This window comes from Lagopus leucura, unplaced genomic scaffold (assembly GCF_019238085.1).
Source record: "Lagopus leucura isolate 7727_CA_CO unplaced genomic scaffold, USGS_WTPT01 Super-Scaffold_100008, whole genome shotgun sequence".
In the NCBI taxonomy this organism is placed as follows: Eukaryota; Metazoa; Chordata; class Aves; order Galliformes; family Phasianidae; genus Lagopus; species Lagopus leucura.
The window spans coordinates 1,372,430-1,395,170 of record NW_024962265.1 but is presented as its reverse complement, the minus strand read 5'-3'; the positions used below and the strand labels follow the sequence as shown (position 1 = coordinate 1,395,170).

Below are 22,741 nucleotides of genomic sequence, written 5' to 3'. Positions count from 1 at the left end.
CAATGCTTTCAGATAAGCTAATGCTTCAGATTACATGCCTTGAAAGTGAGGCTAGAGTACAGAAATGAACACCAATACAATCACACAAGTTCACCAGTTCTGCATTCTGACTGAAAAACATTAATGCCTTAACTTTCACAATACTTATGGTTTGTTTTTTTTTTTTTTACATTAACATTAAGCATCACTAAGAGAGCAAAACGTTTAACTTTGAAGGCATTGATTCTGCAATCTTAGTAATCCTAGCCAACTGACAGATTTGCTTATAGGGGAAACCAGAATTATGGTCAAGAATGTCAAATGAACCAAGCAAAAATCAAGTTATCTAAAAGTTGCCCAGTGGCTGAGCACACTGCAACTACCAAATTTTTAAATGGGGCAGCAATGACACAACATAAATTCATCCTATCTGTTCCAACAATTTTGCCACTGGTTACAACAGGCACTGAAGTCCTTTCAAAACCTGCTTTGTATGATAAAACATGGATAGCGTGCTAATTCTGATCAACATTTCTATTAATGTGGACCATCCCAGTTTTCAGTCTCCGCAGAATACTCCATGCTCATCTTCCAACAGAAGATCTCTTATTCTTAAGGCTACACGGATGTTCTTTCCCTAACATACCAGGACTGACCATCAAAAAAGAAAACAGATTTTTCAAACATATGGCAGATTTTGAGAGATCTATCAGGGGTTGTGACCTCACTCTAAGGTCACACCCCTGACATAATGGGTAATAATAATTAAGCAGTCATCCTCCTCTCCTGCTACAACTAATTCACTGCATTCAAAAATCGATGAGTCTCAATCAACTGCTAATGATTTAGAGCAGTAAGACAAATGAATTTTTCCATGAATCTCCAAAACGAATGGGAACATGGAAATAAAACTGGCAGCAGTGGAAAGGTGCTGAAAAGTAAAAACATCTGCTTCAGGAGAATGAAAGTTTACCTTCATACCTAATACTCCTTATTTTTGTTAGGGTCAAATCTGCTCACATACAAATTTTAAATGATATTTTAGAGAGAGCAAATTAGAAGGGAAAATAATAGGCACTCCTGCTTGCTTGGAGGTAGTGTGTTCAAAGAAAGATTTTCCTCAAGTTCAGTATCTTCCAACATCACTGCTTTCAAAAGAAATAACTGTGATTTTTCTTTTCATGCTTTAAACAGACAGATAAAAGTGAGAAGGAAAATTAAAACATGAGTTATTACAATGTAAAACAAAAATCCAACCAACCTATTTATCAGAGTACTTCTTAGAAGATCCCCTGTTGCTGAGGTAGATGTGGCACTTGCTCATTACCCCTCCTCCCATCATCCTTCCTGCATATCTTCAAAAGCCTTCAAAAAACTTCATTAATAGATATTAGATGCATGTATTTCTTCTCTTACATCAAAATAGCAGATACATCAAGCTGGTGCTGTGATGTCTGCTGTCACGACTTCAATTTGAACATGTGGTGGCCCTTCAGTTCTGCCTTACAAGCTAGAAATGACTTGGTATCACAGTCACACACAACTATTCCCTTCCCATCGAAAAGAAGATTTCAGAACAGTCTTTCTGCAGATGTAAATGCAAGAAGCACTCGATAAAACAGCACAGAAGGCTCTGGATGCTCACGGGTTTAAAGATAGACTCCTGGTCACAAATAGGCCTTGAAGGTCGATCGGTATTTTACTTCCAAAATTACTTTAATAATTTTCAATTCACTCTTACACCCTCTGAATGCCTGTTCTCCAGTACTACACTCAGTCTAAAAAAATTCACCTACACCTCTAGAACTCCTTCCTCAATGTCACGGCTTTTTCCCTTTATGTATGCTAAATGCTCTGGCAGAAATTATTTTGAAATGTAACCATTAAAGGTATGCTAATGACTATGAATTGTGACAGCTGCTGCGGAAACAAGCCTGTTGGCTCAGGCACAGCACCATTAACTATCTATCATAAAGTACTCTGGACTTGCTCATTTATTACTGCTGCATAGCCCAAGGGGGGGGGAAAAAGGGAGAACTGCACAGGCTTCTTTATCCAAGGCAAAATCATAAGACACTTATCCTAATGTCATGATCCCCACTGCTTATCTGCATGATAATTAAGAAAATGAGAAGGAAGGAAAATCTGTTATTTATTTATTTACGAACCTGACTTGAATTCAAACATCTAAGAAAAAGACAATGCGGTGATCACTACGTGAACAGGCTGCAGGATCTGCCAAAATGAAAGCCAAGTTAGAAGCATCAGCCCTATCAATCAAAAAGTAATGCAACAAGTACACAGTATTATCTTTTACCATGGCTTCCTAAAAGTGAGCGTTGACGCTTTTCTACTACATCATCCTTACGAAGTGGCTTAAACAGCAGACTTAACAACTGAAACCAGATTTTGCTTTCAAAATTCATGTAAAATAAGAAAAATGTTCTGTAGACCATGTGTTGAAGTCCGTATACTTTTAAGCAGCAGCTACTTCGTGAAAAGAGAATGGTTTGGCTTCAACTCACTAGATTACGTTACATGCACACACGCATGCAAATGTCCATATGAAGACTATTATCCATATATTTCTTCAAAGAAGACTGAATTTCCAGCTAAAAACTCCATTCCACTGTGTTGGACAGAAATGACATACTGTGCTACTGGGAACTGTGAAATTAAACAGTTTCCAGTCTTTAGAGAATAGGCCTGTCAAGAGAATAGTTTTTATTACTTAAATAAAACGGTATATTAACATCCCCAATTTATCAACCCTTCCACTTTAATGTCTTCCCTCCTTTAAAAAAATCCATGAGGCAAAGTATTTTTTTCCATGCACATGCTAGCAAATCTGTTGTAGAATACATGATCAGACATTGTGTTGAGGCATGGTTTAGTGAGAACTTTTGTTGACAGGTGGACTGGATGATCTTGAGGGCCTTTTCCAACCTCAGTGATTCTATGATTCTATGACAGTACAAGTAATACTGGACAGAAGAAACAAATCTTAATAAAAACCAACAGACTTAACCTTCCTCACCCTCTAATAGATCCTTTTAAACTGGATTTGAGTACATCTACTTTGGATATGTTAGCACCTATTGCTACAATATCTAAGTACTTCACCTTTTGCTAGACAGCCAGCAGGACTGATATACAACAGCTTGGAAAAGACAGAGGGAAAGGACAGTCTACATATCAGTAACTTCAACAGGTATGTCATATTCTGCTTAAACCAAAGGACAAATTATACCAAAATTACAAATCAGAACTGATGAAATCCCATCAAAAAGTGAGAAAGTTCTCGATCTGTAACTTCTTTTTTCCCCAAAATATCATTCCTTGTCACAATGTATTTTCTAGAATTCACACTATTATCAACTCTACCAGTATAATTATTGATTCACTTAAAGTACCTTAACGCACACAGCAGTGACAGTACTAATAGCAATTGTGACCAAAAAGTGCCATCTAATGCATTTAATTGTTTCTTCTGATAAACTGATAAAATGATATCCGTGGTGGGAGGTTAAATCTTTTCTTCCTGAAGACTACATGTCATCTATTGCAGACTTGCTTCTAGCCAAAGGTGGTAACTCAGACAAATGAATGTGATGCAACAGAACCTGTCTCTTCAATCTTAAAAACTGTTTTTGAACTACAAAAATAAACTAAACAGGGCATACAACAGTATTTCACAGTCACCATTTCCTTCACCTATGGAAACACTGCAGTTGTACTATTTCAATAACTCGGAGCAGAAATACAAGTCAACCAACTTTGTACTAATAAATAAAGAAATGCCGAAGTGCACAAAGAACAGAGAAAGTTAAAAAACAAAACAAAAACACCTTTTCCAGACCCACTTCTGTTTGTGTTTTGGTGTAAGGAGAATATGACATCCCTGCTAAAAATGTTGATATATGGATAGTCCTTTCACTTCAGCCTTTCTAACATTAAAGTTTAAGTGTTTGTTTGTTTGAAGATATTTAACAGAGTTTTTCTAAAATGCATTTTCTTTCCCTCACACAAACACAGAAATACAAACACACAGCTTGCAGAAATGCATAACGGGAAGATACTTCATTAACACTGCCCTGTTGGTATGAGGGTTGGAAGGTCATTCCCGTGCCTTACAGCCTGCATATCGGTCCATTCCCTAATTGAGAGTACTACAGAATAAGCATTCAGTGGGAAAGCAAAACAAAACAGAATAAAAACAAACTGCTTTTCCGCTTATAGAAAAGACATTCATTTTCTAAATGGGAATCAGATGTAAAAGAATACACTGATGGGGCTCCTGGATGCAAAAAGGGTTTCCAGCGTAGATCAAACATGAAAGTGGACTCTCAACTTCTCCGAAAAAGGACAACATAAACTAAATTAACTACTAACCTATCACCCTGTCACCCTTAACTATACTCAAGTTCGAAACCTAATCTTGGGCACAGTTGTAAATATAAATACTGGAAGAAGATATGCTATCAATCTCCTCAGAAACTGACCAATTCAAGATTTTAAAGAATCACAGAATCTTTTGTGTTGGCAGAGACCTTTAAAGGCTGTCTAGTCCAAGTCCCCTGCAGTGAATATGGACATCCATAGCTTGATCAGGTGCTCAGAGCTTGCTCCAGCTTGAATGTCTCCAAGGATGGGGCTTCCACCACCTCCCTGGACAACCTGTTCTATTGCCTCATCACTCTTCTGATCTTTTTCTAGCTTCATTCTAGTATTTTCTACTTACAAGAGAATGGCTTTTGTCTCAGAGTTTGCTTACAACAGAACATGTAGAGTCCTGATTATAGGAAAAACTCTAATACAGAGTGCACACCAGAGAACAGCAACATCACCACCACTAATCAACCTACTGATTTTCCTTATTACTATTTTCAAGGTACAGACTGCTGCATATCTTCCAAATTATACTCTTTCAGTGGTTTGCTTCCCTTCTCTCAGATAGTGTTCCCAAACAAAACACCCACGTTGTGTTCACCACGTGTTGTGGACAAGAGTCCTGGCATTAGTTAAGGGTAAGTCATTAGTAAAACAAATTGCTCTTCATTTCTCCTCCCTTTCTTCTCTTAAGTCTTCTAATTCAACCCAAAGATAAGAAGGTAACTAAAGTATTCTAAAGGAGACACAACAGAAATATCTGCCCAGCCAAAAATCAACCTAAATTCAGAGTAAATAGATATTAAATAAAAGTCAGAAAGAGAATCTTAAGGGCTCGCAAATCTGTATAATCAAGATGCTATAATCACAATATAATTGTATAATCAATAGATATCAAGATGTTATAATCACAATATAATCAAGAGAATTAGGCAAAGTAAACAACGATCACAAAAGAGAATAAGTAGAAGAGCTTACCCTTCAGCTGAGCTCACCACCAAGAGAGGTGATCTCCAGAAGAGATCCTTCCCCTCTGGTAGCCAGCTCTTAAATAGGTCTAGGAGGGGTGCAGCCTGGCTCCACCCCTTCCGGCAGCACAGGTGAATTGCCTTCACCTGTGCTCCTCTGGCTGACTCATGGCTCGCCTCAGGTGATCAATCAGAGGTTCAGGCCATGACTCAGCAGTTCCCATACACAAATCCTTATGAAGAAATGAAAGAGACTGTATATGTGCTATGTTTCAAGTCCTCTGTGGCCTTTGTTGTGTTCAACAACCAGCAGTTGTGTCCTGAAATGGAGTTTGGATAGGAATACTTCTATAGAAACACTGTGCCAAAAACTCCTTAAGAATGTTATTTAAAACATCCCTTTCATGATATCTTGAGGGCAGAAATGGGTATTCTCTCTGGAAGAAGCAAATGTACATGTAAGAAGGATGCATATGCTTACTTTTTGCCCATGCATGACAAGGAATTATGACATTCATTTGAAAAGATAGCATAGCAATTTTGTTAGCTGTTCAATAAAAAGGGAGTAGCAAGAACAAATTGGTTAATGAATGAGGGAGGAGAGAGGAGAGCATTATGCAGCGAATCTATAAAAATGAACTCAATTTGAATTCAACCAAAAGAACAAATTGATGGAGCAGCAGGCTTTGTAAAGCACTAGATCTTCATCTGGATGCTGAGATAACCCAGTGATTAATTTTGCTTCTGTCAAGTATCTTGGGTTTTGCTATATATGAATTTAAAAATAAAAAAAGCAAGCTCTTAAATGCTGTTTGACTAACAAAACACATTTCTCTCACCATTCAAACAGAAACTTTGAGGGAAATAAATATTCACTTTGTACACTTTCCGTGCCTTCAAAATTTTCTATTTTTACTGTATTTTTTTTTCCTTATACGTCTAACTTTGAGGGAAAAAGATGATTGCTAGATATAAGAATAAAAAATTACAGGTCTACAACATTGTCAAGTCAAAAACCGGAGGAAAGAGAAAATTATTTGTATTGTTCCATTGAAACAAATATTTTTAATGTCAGTACAGATGTTATGAAGGGGCAGAAAAGAGAAACAGGTAAGAAATTTCTTATTCTACTTCACGGGCATTTAATGGCAGTTTCAGAGATGAAATAAAGCATTAACTGTTGACATGACAGAGGTCATACTTGGATTACAACCTACAGCAACAACAGTGTGATCACCCACAGGCTATTTTAAATTATTTTTACTGTTTAACTACATCAAGGGGGAAAAGATTGTTCACTCATTAATAAAGTAATTTTAAACATGCAAATGGGCATTTCCTTAAGGCACATACATCCGACCAGATAAGAAAACCTCTCACAGTTTGCAAATATTTGGTAGTGAGTCCCATTTCTTGCATTGCTGGAAACCAACATTACTGATCTCTATTTGCATAGTAGCACCTTCTTGTTCGTGCAGTAGTTTCATATCATCTATACAGCATCCCAGAACAGACAGAAAGCCAGATTCCTATCCTACACACCTTACAGCTGCATCAGAAATGCCAATGAGAAGGAGAGTCAGTGAGAAACTAAATGTGTGTCAGGAGAGGCATAAGCCATATCCATAACATCGTGTTTATTCAAATGAAGATAAGCATGTAAAGTGCAATGGAGTTTAATATTTTTAAAGTGTAAATGATTGTTTCAGTGTATTCTGCTTCTGTAAAAAAGCAACCAAATCCCTCTCCCCCAAAACAAAGCCAATAAAAGACCCGTAGATCTCATCCTCAGCACTCAAAAACAACAACTTCTTCCTCATTGGAATTTTACTCTCTCTCCCACATCATGAGCATGAAGGCAAAGGGATCATTTGCTGCAACAAAACAGCTATTTCTAAATGGCAAGGGAAAAAGCACTTGGCAACAAAGTACCACGTGAAACTGAATCAAATCTTACCAGTAGATCTGAAAAAATATAAGCATTCAAAGACTACAAATACTTCTACATTATAAAACTGAAGAACGAGAGACAAAAGAAATGTCACTAGGTTTAGCTCTGCACCACGTTGTTTTCAAATCTTAAGTCTAATTTTCAAATGCGAGCTTTTAGTATTTTCACTGTCATAAATTGTAAATTATAGCCACCAATCATACCGTATTTCCCAGAAACAGCCTCGTCCTCTCTGCAGTAAGCAATCATGTTTTGCCTCAGGCTATGTAGTTTACCTCGAATTATTTCAGAATCATCTAAAAAGATTCATTTTTCTATTAAAATGATGAATGAGCTAAATGAGGTATGTAATAAATACTGCAGGTTTGTAAACAGACTTCTTTTCTCCTGAGAACTAATGCTTTAACTCGTTTAGTAATTCTTCCCCCTGGTATTTTCTAGTGAAGTCATCCTTAAAATATGGTTAGCACAGGACTGTTTGGAAAGAGCAGGAAGAGTCAGCACATAATCTGCTTAGAGAAAATAGAGAATCTCCTCTTGAAAAAGCTAATGAATTGGGGACAGGAAAAATAAATGCAACACTAAAGGAAAGGCTGCACAGCACGCGCACGCAGTGATATGGACGTGCCACCCAAGGATGACAGGGAAAATATCCTTACATTGAGACAGAGAAGATGGAAACGCTCCATTTTAACAAAACGCATTCAATTATGACAATAGCTCAAATTCACTCCTATCATAATTCAGCGTGCTTCAGCTCTAACATATCAAAGAATGTATTTTGTCTATTGATTTCAGTGCTCAATAAAGAAAAAGAAAAAAAAAGAATTCTACACCTACCTCAAAAATCCAATAGATTGATTACCACATACACCTGAAGTGCAGAAACTGCTTTTTAAAGTAAGGATACTTCTGCCAGTTTGACTTTTTGAGCACAGAACTTATTAATAGACTCTCTCATATAGCAAATAATTTACACAACAGGAAAATACCTCAGCAACGCCAGACTCCATTCTCTAACAGGTACTTCTGTGAAAGCCTGAACAATACATGGGGAAATATATATAATTATATTAGTATGGATACAGATAATTTCTAATGATAGCAGTAATCAAATTTTAATGTTATGGTTACAGCAAATGAACAGAACAATATTTCTGTGCCTCTTCAAAGGGAAATGAGACTTTAATGTCATTGGCAGCTCAATAAAAGCATTTTCTAACATATAGGGTCTTAATGACAGCTTGTTTCAGTCCAGACAGTGAAGCAAACATGTTAACAGTAAACTCCAGGTCATTACAAGGAGATGGAAATACAACAGGTCCTCTGCACTTTGGATAACTATTGATTTTTTTCCTACATGTTCTCTGTGTCTCACCCTGGCTCTCATAATGACTGCAGTGATGGAACATCAATACGCTGTTTATGGCAAAGCTACTGCATTGAAAGGCACTCAACAGCACTGTGCCCAGCTCAACTATCCACAATGCTTAGATGTGTAGTGAAGGCCTCCAACCACAAATAGTGAAAAGGAAGACAGGTCTGCTGCCTGCATAAACACAATGGAAGTATTCTTGGAGCAGTCACAAGTATGGAACACTACACAGACTCAGAGGGGGTCAATCCCGTATCAAAATTCTTCTGTGGTCAGCCTGAAATAAATGCCTTAATCCATTATGAAGTCCTCCCTTAGGAAGGATGGACAGAAGAAATATCACCCTGTATGTGCTAAGGGTAGGGAAGAAAGGAATATTTTTGACATGCTACACTGCTACAGATAGTTCTCAAGTACAACTTCAAGCACATTCTGCACCTGAGGATCTGGAAATTCGACTCTAAATTTTATCACTCCTACCTCGCTTGGTACAAACATCAGAACTGCTAAGTTTTATGTGTCTGGATCTCCCCCAGAACCATATTTTAAGAAGCTGATATCCCGTCAGCCAATTCCCCACCCTGTACTGAGGGAGTTTCCCCTAAGAGCTTACACAGCATGTAAGTAGCTCAGCTATCATTAGCTCATCTATCATCAAGTTTCTTTCAAAGCCTTCATGAATACCACCCAGGCCTGAAGAGCTGTTATTGGTAAAACCATCAATTTTCCTTAGTGTTTTCTACTGAATCTTCAGATCAATGGCTTTGTCTAAGGAAATCTCTGCAAAGAAAACTTCTGGCACGGCAGCTTGCAAAGTTCCTCTATTTTAAAGGCATATATGAAAGAATTAATTTGGAATTGTTTTGCTGCTATGGGTTCATCTCTTCTGATCACACACCACATTCCCCAGAGACATTCTGACTCTACAGTCCTTGCTGGGATCTCAGTTCCATGGAGTCTGTGGGCTTGCACACACACATTCTGCTCTCTGGTGACAGTGATAGGGCCTGAGGGTTAGGGAAAGGTTCTGCATCAGTGGGCAGTGGGCATGGAACAGGTTGCCCAGGGCAGTGAGTGTGGCCCTGAGCTGCCAGAGCTCAAGAAGCATTTGGACAACATGCTCAGATGTAGGGTTTGGGTTTTGGGTGCTCCTGTGTGGAGCCAGAAGTTGGACTCCATGATCCTTGTGTGTCCATTCCAACTTGGGATAGTCAGTGATTCTGTGACTGAACCCTTCTAGTCACAGTTAATATTCTGGGAGGTTTGTTTTTTAATATTTAGCCTAACGTGCTCATTCTGCTCACTTAAAAATTATTTCCAATTTTTTAAGGGTGCATTCCTTTGCCTTACCTTGCTGTTCAAGCTCTGCTGGATTCCTTTAGATATCTTTGTTCAAAATTGCAACACTTTTGCTTAAAAAGACAAATGACATCTTTACTTCTTATCACCTGCAAAGCTTTTACTCTTTTAGCTGTCAGCTTCATCTTGCCAATTTTCTTCATCTGTATGAAGAGCCAATGCCAACTTTTGGTGTTCTAATACTCAAAAGTTTCCTGTTTGAACCTATAAGCAGCAGCCAGTTTTAAATGGTTTAAGACTGGGAAATATTACTTCAATCTAACAATTTCATGTCTATTTGTTAAAGCTGAATTAGCAGCCTTTGTACAAAAACATTCTTCCTGTTTTACCATCTTTGCCTGCTCCCTATTTAAACAATTTAGCAGCAAAGGAATTAACATTGAAGATAATGCTATTGACATTTCCTAAACACTAGTCCTTTCTCCAATAAAGAATCTGACAGATGTGATCAAATCTGGAGTGAATAAAAAAATCAACCTGCTCTAGCAGTTAACCAGCATGTGGGATCACTCACTCCACCTGAAGAATGGAGCACACAGATGTATCCTAGTGTTGCAAATGTTATAAATTCAAGTTGGATACATTAGATGAATAAACAGCTAATAACAAACTATGGTGGAAACAAACAAACAAAAAATTGCAGTAGTTTCAGCAGAATTACATAGGGGACTTCACCAGAGAACTCCAGGATCTTTTAAAACCTCACAGGTGATTCCTTCATGTAGGCAGTTCTACCTTAAAAATTCTAGAATAAGTGCAAATTAACAATACAATCAACATAATAACTGAATACACCTGTTTCATATCATAATTAGGTATCTCTTAGGCACTGGGATGATGAGAAAGGCATCACATGCTTCACAAAAGCACAGTGCTAAGCACAGCACTAAGTGAAAGATGCAAAGTTCAAGGTAAGTCATGCAAATATTAAACCCCAATGTAACTCTTCAGTTCTCCATTAGGCTGAGACCACAAAGCCCTTATCCATTCTTCACATTAACAACCCGAGGGTTAAAGGCATAAGACTAAAGCTCTATCTTAGACATGACTCCCCTCCGTTTTCCTTTTTTCCCCCAAATTCCAAAATGTTAATAATTTATCTAATAATTTTTTATTGTTTGGTTTTTGTTTGTTTGTTTGAAATTTAAGTCACAGATGGTTTGGAAAGATAGTAGAGGCAACAGATTTGTATTTACACAGCATAGATAAAGCTATTGATTACTGAAGTGACTAGTTGCCTCTCTTACCCCCCAGTAGCTCTTAGAAAGCTTTGAATTCATCTTTGATGCAGATATTTATATAGATGTTGGTATAACTAATCCACAAAAGGAATGCTCCTGTAAGTTATTTGAAACTCTTGTTCTTGTTCATGATCTGTTAATCATTTATACTCTGGCAACCTTAAAAGAAATCCTAAGTGATATTTGTATCTCAGAGCATAATGACTATTGCTCCTAGGAAAGCTCAGTACAGACTCAATATACCAAGGAAATGTTACATAGGAAGCTATGAATCTGCCAGACATTTGAAATTGACTGAAATATACAGTAGTCAGTTTTCAAAAGAAAACAGGCAGCTGCATTTTGTAACTTCTTTGTCCAGAAGTTTTTATACAGCAGCTCTATTAAAATAGGATTCTTTGATACAGAATTTCTCACTAAGCCAGTACCAAGGTGTGAGGCAATCAACAAGAGTTAAACAGTTCTTTTTGTTTTCTAGCATGAAGGAGACTTCAAAATTACACTTTTTGATTCCTTATTGACAGTCAGTTTTCAAATGAGGAATATTATGGACTTCCTTGAAATATGAAAGTAATCAACTTATGGAAGAGGATCTTGTATTCTGTAACTCTTTGATAATTCAACTTAGTAAGCAGATTCATAGAATCATATCATAGAATGGCTTGGGTTGGAAGGGACCTCAAGGATCAGGAATCACCAACCCCCCTGCCGCAGGCAGGGCCACCAACCTCCACATTTCATATCAGAGCAGGCTGCCCAGGGCCCCATCCAACCTGCCCTTGAACACCTCCAGGGATGGACAGGGCATCCACAGCCTCTCTGGGCAGGCCTGTTCCAGCACCTCACCACTCTCATAGTAAAGACTGACCTAAACGATCAACTATTCTTCTATCATATTCTACTATTATTCAACTATTCTTCTATCGCACTACTCTATACTAAATAAATCACAAGGCAACCCTTGTGATTTACACTTTCCGCTTCTACTAATAGTTTGAAACAAGTCAGAAGAGATGGCTGTTCAGAAATGCAAGCATTCTACGAGATCCTGAACTTACAAAGCGCTGCGCCTTCTGACGCTCCTCTTCTGTCGCAGCTCTCTCACGAAGGATGGCTCGGGTCAGGTGCTCATTTGAAGAAATCCTTTCTCGTTCCAGGATTTTGCCAAACTCGTCACGTACATACTCTTGTTCTTGTTTCAGTCTACAGAAGACAGAGGGAAATTCAGATGGAAAGCTTATTATCTAAATTCATTTTAAGAGATGTAAACACAATCACTTTGAAAGCAGTCCCTGTAGCAAATTATTACAGGCTTTCGAAAACAGCAGAACATGAATTCACATGAAATTCCGGATTATTTCAGATTCAAGCATCAAAATACAAAAACACAAATCAACAAGACTTAGGAACGCTACTTCATAAATCACACTGAGCACTGATCGTTCAAGGGTTTGTGAAAAAGCATCTTTGAGTACTATGGGTATGGATAGAGCTCTGTTTGTTTTTGTGAGGAGCACTCAGTTTGTTGTTTTTAAGGAATGTTTTTTCAAGGAAATTCTTCCCTGCCCCACAATCCAACTTTCTCCTAAAATCACCATTCTTTTCTGCAGCGGGATAATGTTTTTTGATCTCCAGACACACCATCAACCTAAACGTGGTACCTGCTTACAGAGCTGGGAAACAGATGAAACAATCAGAATAAACATTTCCCAGCAATTTGAGAGGAAATGAAGAGAGCTATAGAACCTATTGCAATAGAGTTAACACAGTTACCACCAGCCCCAGAAACTCAAAGAATCACAGAATGGCCTGAGTTGAAAAGCACCGTGATGATCATCAAGTTTCAATGCCCTGCTGTGTGCAGGGTCACCAACCAGCAGACCAGGCTGCCCAGAGCCACATCCAGCCTGGCCTTGAATGTTTCCAGGGATGGAGTATCCACAGCCTCCTTGGGCAACCTGTTCCAATGTGTCACCACCCCCTGTGTGGAAAACTTCCTCCTAATATCTAACCTAAACCTCCTCTGTCTCAGTTTAAAACCATTCCCCCTTGTCCTATCACTATTCACCCTTGCAAACAGCCATTCCCCCTCTTGTTTATATGCTCCCTTCAAGTATCGGAAGGCCACAATCAGGTCTGAACATTTACACATCACAAAACATAACTTTACTCAAAACATTTACTATGCACACTGCACCTATTTTTTATGAAAGTAGGTATAAGTAGGATAGCTATTACAATATAGCTATTAGAATCTATCAGTTGAGCATGCATTGTGACACAGAGCAAGGTGCTGACATTCAGGAACTCAGAGCCGTAATGGCAGAATTAAACACAAGTTTTCAAATGGATTTTTTCCAGGAGTGAAGGAGACAAAGCTTAAGGATTCTCAGTGCATTTATATGTTGTCAAGGGAGCTTCGGAGAGCAAATCGTAATGAGTAGGGTCACTTTGTAAAAGGTATGAGCATTACAGTACATTAGATTCTTCCCCGGGGAAAATATCTAAGTGGGGTGGGGGGGAAAAAGACAATTACAAGACGTATTACTTCAGTGCTCAGACAACCCTCTGAAATGCAGCAACCAACTGGGAGTCTTTATAAAAAGTTTATTAAGCGGCATCTTCAATTACTCTAGGAAAAGTCTGATTATGTAGACATGGACCAAATTCCATTAAGTGATTTCCCAAGGTCCCCCAAATTATTCCAAAAGCATTGGTGTATCAAATCGTTCACACAATCAGTGCTTCAGTCAAAACATTCTGGTCGTCTTTTCCATTGGAGAAATAATGTTTTGTTTAAAAAGTGTCAAAATAGACATCTCAGCAGCTTTTTCTTAGGAGAAACAACAGAGAAAGCACTTCACATTCCCAGAGATTGAAGTAAACTCCTTCCTCACTCTTTATAGATTTTACTTCTCGTATATGCTTTTCTCCTGGTTCTTTGTGCATATTACACCTAGCAGCACAGTAATTAAAGTATATGAAGTCAGACTATATCTGTAAAGGCTGCTAAAGGGCCAAGGCCATTCTCAGAAAGGAGCCCAAGGAGCTGAGAGGGAACAGAAATAGGACAGCTGACCTGAAGTGGCCAAAGAGATGTTCCATTCTCCCTCAACTCTTCTGCTACCACTGCAGATGTAAAATCAAGAAGGCATTACTAAACAGATAAGTGATGTGTTCTTTCCAAGTATCTGATGAATAAAAGAATGTTAAATATTAGCTAGCTCATTAATACCAATAAAAATGATGTGAGATACTCACATCAAAAACGGAAAGATCTTATCTGTGCTGTAGTGTTTGTAACAGCTCGCCCAAAAACAGCTTTCTGAATTATTACAGAGCATCCTTCCTCCTTAAAAATGTGATTTCCCCGTTTCTTTAAAAACACACTTATAATGGTAGAAAGGTACAACATCATCAGCATAAATATCCGGCCACAAAACTGTAAGCATTCCCTGGCTCACCCTACAGCTTCCAGTTTTGGTGCTAAGCCACAGAAACGTTTTGCAAAAACTGATCAACTTCACCCAGATAAAAAAAAAAACAAACTAATGAACAAATAAAATAAACAAAAGAATCTTACTGCTGCCCCTGCTCTACCTGAAAGACCACTGCGTAAGTTCATATTCTGGAGAATGGAACATTCACATAGTTTCCAAGCTCAATTATTACTTGACCCATTCCAACACCTTCATTTAGGGGCTAACAGGTGAGACAAAATACAGGTTTACCGCAGGGAAAAAGCACTAGAGAATAGATTAGGTACTTTGATTTTAGATGCTTCGACTGTAAACAAGGCACTTAGACCATCTCAACCAAAGAAAGGAGCACAAAAATTTTGCTCATTTTTTGGTGTGGCATTATAATGTATTTTTTTAAAAAAGGCATACTATTCAATTATGTAATGACTTGCACATGACAGCACCCGAAGGCAAAAAGTCTCTCCTATCTACCTATCCAATGTAGTGGTTGGCAACCCTGCCCATGGCAGAAGCGTTGGAAGCAAATGATCTTTGAGCTCCCTTCCAACCAAAGCCATTCTGTGATTCTGTGATTCTACCTTAATCCTCATTCATGCAATCACAGAATCATAGAATGGCCTGGGTTGAAAAGGACCACGATGATCATCTAGATTCAAACCCCGTGCTGTGTGCAGGGTTGCCAACCACTAGATCAGAAATATATGCCATCGTATCTACACAACAAATGACAACTAGTTAACTTCCTAGAGCATCCCCTAGACTTTTTCACTTAGGGCAACTTTCATCCACAAACAATGTCCTAAATGCTCATCACAACTGATTTAAATTCACAGGAGTTTTAAAATAAGAAGTAGGATTTTGAAGTAATTTGCATCTATTTGAGTTACATAATTGGGTAGGTTGTAGGAGCTTAATGAAACAAACAGAAGGCGGCTACATTCTGATCTCAAACATTTGCTTGCATCAACTTACAGTAGTTTCCTTCCTTGACATTACAGATTCATTTTACTGGCATTCAACATGTACTGCTGCCGAATGAAAGCAAACATCAGCTAAATCTACCGTAATAAATTATATTATTACCTAGCCAAAAGTAAAATAAATAAATAACTCAGTATCTGCAGTTGATAAGCAATTAAATAGCACAATTTGACAATAAAGTCCACTACTCCAAGAATGCCATAGAAACAGATCACTTAAAATGGCATTTTTAATTACAACACAATTGAAGGCTCAGTATAACAGCTCTCATGTTAAAGCCGAAAGCTTTAGTTAACAGACAAAAGACATTATGCATTACACTGATCATTTATAAGGAAAGAGCTTTAAAAAAGCTGCTGAAGCAGCAGATAAGGCTGCTTGCTATACATTTTTCTATGGAGTTGATAGCTGGAATAAAATACTTCTAAATAATTATGAAATACTGTTTCAAGAAGCACACAGCCATCTAGTTACAGCAGTTATTTACTGAAATAAAGGATGCAAACCTATCACTTTTCCATAGTGCTATTTGAAAGTACCAAAACCCTACTCATAATGAAGTCTGGATTCACACTTCACAGTATTTCATACTCTCAACTGTCCTACAGCATACAATCTTATATACAGAAACCAAAAATTCCTCCCTTTCTACTGGCTTTCAGAACTTCAGAGCTCTGAGTTAACGCCATGAAAACATTTATTCTTGCACTGCACTATTACACTATTAAGTTATCTTGTTATTACCTCTAGGTCTTCCAACACTCACGAATTCTACATGGTAACTTCTTTCACACATCTTGTAAACACGTGACGATTGTTTCTTGCTTTATTATGAAAAGCACAGCCTGCAGCTCTCACAGAATCACCCCATCATTTGGGCTGAAAGGGATTTTGTGCCATCATCTCTGAATTCCCTGTTCAAGCAGGCGCAGATAAGGCAGGCTACCTGGGACAATGTCCACTTGGGTTTCAAATATCTCCTCTGTTGGAACCTTCACACAGACTCTGGGCAGCCTTCTCTGACCACTGGCCTTGTAATTTCCACTATTCAGATGGATTTTCACGTTTTCCAGTTTGTTTCTATTGCCTCTTGTCCTAGTCCTAGATCTCCTTGCTTGCCCTTTTTGAAAATGAGAGTGACATTTGCTTTCCTACCATCTTCAGGAAGCTTTTCTGACCACCATCACATTTCAAAGCAAATTGGGAGTGGCCTCACAATGACACAAGTCAGCTCCCTCAGAATCTCATCAGTCCTCATGGATTTATGTATGTCCAGTTTGTGTAGGTGTTCCTAAAATGATCCAAACTAAGTTACCAAAGTAAGCCATGGAATCATGGAATCATAGAATCACAGAATCACAGAATGGCTTGGGTTGGAAGGGATCTCAAGGATCATGAAGCCGCAACCCCCCTGCCACATGCAGGGCCACCAACCTCCATATCCAATACTAGACCATGCTGCCCAGGGCTCCATCCAACCTGGCCTTCCAGAGATGGATGGGGCATCCACAGCCTCTCTGGGCAGCTGTTCCAGCACCTCTCCACTCTCATAGTAAAGAACTTCCCCCTGATATCCAACCTAAATCTTCCTTCTCCTTCAACTTAAAACCATTTCCCCTTGTCCTGCTATTGTCTATCCTTGTAAAGAGTTGACTCCCCTCCTGTTTACTGGCTCCCTTTAGGTAGTGGAAGGCTGCAATGCTCTTCTCCATGCTATCATCACTCATCAGTGATCAGATCCCAACATCTTCATGTTGGCCTCAGCATCCTGGGATTCCTGTACATTGGATTTTCCAATATAGTTTGAGGCAGAGATGAAGATAGCACAGAGGATCTCAGCCTATTCTCTGTCCCTTGTCACCAGACACCCTGCCCTACTGAACAGTGGGTCCATATCTTTCCTATTCTTCCTTTTCCTATTGATTTTAACACTGATTTTTGTGATATCTCCATCTGTCCATAGATCTGTTGATAGGTAATTAAAAGTATTAACTATATAATCTCATTAACCAAAGCAACAGAAAAAAAAAAAAATTAAAGTTTCATTTTGCTATTTCTGTGAAGATTCTGCGTACACACTGAAGATAGGAAAATGCATGCATCCCATCCTAATTTTTTTCACAATCAAGTACACACAGAGTTCAATTTCTGGACCTGTTCAGTGTTAATACAGCCTAGTTTTTATCAGAGAGCACAACTATGCAGCCAGGGACTGACACAACCTATTGGATAGGCATCTTGTAACTCTGATACTTCAAAATAACACATTCCTGCCAGCTCCCATCCTTCTGGAAATATGCTTTCAGTAAATCCAAACTGATGAACACTGAATAGAAAAACATATCAGTGCACGCCTATAATGATATATATGATTCTCTTTGTGTTAAGGCACAGGAATCCTTTTGTTAAATGTATTTTAAATAACAACATAATTTACACACATGGAGTTGCACTAGGGGACCTCTCAAGGTCCCCTCCAACTTCCAAACAATTGTGTGATTCTGTGGTAAGCAGAAAACCAAACTGTCTCCTAAACACAGATATTCCAAATACAGTTACATCTGACCATCAAAGAAATTGGAGAAAAGTTGAAATACCCAACTAGTTCCAGTCTCTAAACACTTGTGAAGCAGAATTCGAAGTTTAAGGGAAAAAATAGCAAAGCCCCTCTAAATGTGGCGTTTGCTAAAATCTCTTTTTAAGAAATATAAATATGTTTTCCAGGAAAGAAAAAAAAACCCCAAAACCAACAGCTTCACTGCACTCCGAAGAAAACCTTTCATGCTTTTTAGATCCATTTTTTAAAAAGAGTTCAAGAAAAGGGAATTGTTAATGAAACCACATGAAATTACGACATGGTACTGTAATCTTGCACAGCATGAACCATGTAAGCCACACTAACAAGATGAATAATTTAATTCGCAATCCAGAAGAAATCTCTCTTTTGTTTACTCCAAAAAATCCATTTCTGTCATTCTTGAGAAAACACCTGCAGGTGTTAGAGGTTGTCATTAACAAAAAAGCACCCTTTAATTCATGAAAAACAGCAACACAGAGAAAATGCTAAAAGTCTAAATGACAAACAAACAGAATAACACCAACAGTCTTCTGTGCTTTGAGCTTCGACAGCCATGACAGACTTTGTTCTGAACTATTCCACGATCCACAGGAAACCCCAAACTGGTAAACACTACAGTATTAAAAGCAAATACAGTGATGTATCATTTTCAGCCCTTCTTATTTCCAGATATTGAAAATTTATTACACTATCAAAGTAAAACATATCCTTTCTGTTATTTTCTAGGGAAATGATTACTTGCCAGTTGTTGCATCTTTATTACAGTCTCCGAGTTACGCAATCTGATGGATTTCTGGTGATCCAAGATAAACTCATTCAAGTTTAGAGTGTGAACTCTGTCATTTTTCGCTACCTCCAACAACCAAAACAAAGTATTTCCTGTTTCAAAGCCCACTATCAAGAAAATCATCTTCTTTTCTATAAAATGTAGAAAAATCTGAAGATATTTTGGGATTAAATGCTGGAAGTGATCTTGAAGGATGAAGCCCATGGAAGAAGACACAAAGCTAAAACATTTCAGCATTGAAGAAGTACATCTGTACACTTAGTTGTTTTTTTCAATTACTGTTAATTTAATCCAGCATCCTTCATCTTTCATGATCTCTGAACATTTTCCTTTCTATACGACACCTCCTCAACCCAGAAAGCTTACAATAATTAAAAACAAGAGCACAACATGTTTACAGTAGAAACCGCTCATCGTGGTTTTTGCCTAGTTTGATGCAATGAAGTTTTTTAATGCATTCTGACGGATTTGAATAACATCCAAAAATGTTTTGAACAATGCAGCTTAGGCTACGATGCAATATTAATGAACGAATAATGTTTCCGAGTACTGAGCTTCAATATTTAATGAATGCATACAGAATGTGCCATAGAAAGATGTGGTTGAAAATCACTGGAGCTAACAAGGGACTTGAAAAGATGCTAGAGACACCAGGAAAACCTTTAACCTAAACTTAAACTGGAGTCTGAGAAGCGTGAAATGGGTATCTCTCTTGCTCCAATTCTAGTACTCACTTGACTGCCAAATCTGCTATATTATATGATCCACAGGAGTCCCTTCCAAGTCAGGATATTCTATGATTATCTATCTAATGCTGATCTTCTTCTGCAAAGCGTGGCCAAGGACAGAGATTTAAAACCAAACTGTCCAAATCCCAACCTCCTTGGGCAACCTGTTCCAGTGTGTCACCACCCTCTGAGTGAAAAACTTCTTCCTAAAAAATGAAAACATTAAAAACTTAATTTCAATTCACATAGGTCATTGCATACTACAGGTGAAAGAGGCTACTTCTAACTTAGGTAGCATCCCTTCTCTCTAAAAATCCATCCTGAATTGATTTCTGGAAAAGCTGAGAGAAAATATCATCAATATCAGGAGAACAGAAACCTCTTCTAAATTTAAGACTGGAATACAACTTTCCTGTAACTTTGTTCTACCCAAGTGGCTTTTGAAATGCTTTTAAACCGAAGAGGGTAGATTGAGACTAGATAATAGCAAGAAAGAAGACACTGGAACAGGTTGCCCAGTGAGGTTGTGGATGCCCCCTTCCTGGAAGCATTCAAGGCCAGGCTGCATGGAGCTGTGAGCAGCCTGGCCTGGTGGGAGGCATCCCTGCCTAAAGCGGGGTTTGGAACCTGATGATCTGAAAGGTCCCTCCCAACCATTCTATGACTCCCTAATTCTATGATCTGCATGCTGAACAGATCTCATTAACAAAGACAGAATCAGAACTGGTAAAATAGAAAAGAAGCAAGGCAAAGTAAAAATGCTAGAGTTTTAAAAACATCATCAAAAGCTTTAAACTAAAATACAGAAACAAATGAGAAGAAAGAAAATGAGAATAAATTTATGTGTTTAGAATGTGGGTTAGGCTTTCCTTCTTGTCATCTAATGAGAGCTGGAGCAGCTCTGGATCTTGTGGGTTAACATGAAGAAAGAAATATTCATAATCACCTGTTTCATGTATCTCCATAGAGATTTCAGTATGGATTGATATTATACTACTCTTTTTTTCTGTTTGTATTCCACATCGTTAAATTTAACAAGAACTCCACTACTTAATTCTATATCCATTTCTTCCTCGTGATGACCCTCCTTAATGCAGACCACACACATACATAAAATTTGTGAACCATTCCTTAGAAATATTAGTGAAAATATGAAAGCATCAGCAGCAAGTAAACTTCTGCTATAATGTTAATTTCCCTCTCCAGTTCATCCCATTACAGTCTCATCTTTGATCGGTTGCAAATCATTCTACAGTTCTTGCATTTTCATATCCAGTAGTAACAGCATGCAAGAGAGCAAAATATCAAGTTAGTTGCTCTACACCAGGAATTCTGGGTTGCTGTCTTTCTTTTTTTGGGTAGTGTAACACACTGACCATAATCTGCACAATTTATCTTGGATAAAACTACGTTCCACCTTACCCACTTAACCATTTATTTCCATTCTCCCAATTATCCTCTGTTTCAAATGCTGTACTTTCAAAATCACCCATGACAATCTGACTAATAACTTCAGTTGAATGTTCCATTAACTTCCTTTTTCCAGCTGCCCTTCAGCCTCAGCATAACTGTCAATTGAAAGCTTTACTAATGGCCATGTTCTTTTATATGCCAGTTCTTGATCAAGAGATCAAAGACACTAATTTCAAAACCAGTCATTATATACAGCCCTCAACTTACAAACATGATTTCCATGGACAGCTTGGCAATACCTGGTGCAATCAGTCTGTTGATCCCTTACAGAAGTTGGCTCAGTTGAATTTCCTTATTAGTGTTCTTTGTGTTTTGTGGGTTCTCTTCATTTTTTTTTTGGCAGAAGGAAGGCAGTGATTGAGCAGAGGGAGAGTGAGTAGGGGAGAGGGGAGACTGTTCAAGTGTGTGTGTGGGGGGGGTGTAATTATACTACTTAAGTCTAAAATATGTGCATATAAATCACTATTATATAAAGACAGAACATATGAACAAATTTCTACCTTTATGCCAGAGGCATGCAAGGAACATAAGTCAGAATAGTAGAACTGTTTTGCATAATTTGTGTAAGTATTTAGTTGAGACTTTTCCCGATATTCTCATAACTCCAGCTGAAAATACTTTCCAATTTAATATCACTCCTCTTGGGATCTGCAAAGGCAGTCATGAAATTATGACAAGATTAATTCTTCATTAAAGTGAAGGGACAGTTACCACATTTTATTATTGTTATTATTTTAAGTGTTTCTTTGCTTTGTCTACTCATTTGCTACTCTTCAAAACGAAAGAGCTCAGCAGTTTGAAAGCAAAGATTTGTTTTAAATTGCCAGGGGGAAACTTTTGCCCTCCTCCCTACTTGAATCTGAGACTTCGAAGCAGTGTTATTTTTGTTGATGCTCTCTCCAAATGAACTCAGTGGCTTGAAGTCATTTTCCAATCTCCCTGAGAAATAAACTTATCAAGATGAAGCTCTGCATGGAAGTTGTCAGTTGAGATGCCAAGTTTTAAAATCAGAGTGAAAAATAAACCCCTTGAAAATGGGGGTTTATAAAGGTTGCAGTGAATTATAGCAACACTTTCTCCTATTTCCATCCACGCCTCCAAAATTCATCTCTGCATATACTGAGAACTAGGCATAATGGCATTAATGGAGAATAAGACCAATAACAAAATCGTGGAGAGTAACTCCACCATCAGCAAATAGTATTCTTTCCTTCCAAGAAAATAACAAAGAAAACCAGTCAGGTATTTCCAAACTCTCTGTCTCATCAGTATTTTTATTCCCTTCGCATTTTGCAGGTGGGATCACGTGCGATGCTTTGGAGGTTATAAAAAGCAGAAGGTGTGATACAGCCCCATTCTGAAGTTGACTTGGCCTCCATCATAAAATAATCATTTTTAACAGTAGGCTGGTGACAGTGGATCAGTATCTCACCTGTCCACAGTACTTGTT

The 22,741-nt window shown here is 38.1% G+C and overlaps 1 protein-coding gene across 2 annotated transcripts in view; it reads right to left on the bottom strand.

Annotated features, from left to right (window-relative positions):
• CHCHD3 (coiled-coil-helix-coiled-coil-helix domain containing 3) overlaps positions 1 to 22,741 on the bottom strand; it is a 166,577-nt gene that overhangs the window by 98,285 nt on the left and 45,551 nt on the right. For both annotated transcript variants that reach the window (XM_042872393.1, XM_042872394.1), the window contains exon 4: positions 12,321 to 12,465. In XM_042872393.1, coding sequence (XP_042728327.1) covers positions 12,321 to 12,465 — 145 coding nt within the window. The remainder of the gene's footprint in view (positions 1 to 12,320; positions 12,466 to 22,741) is intronic.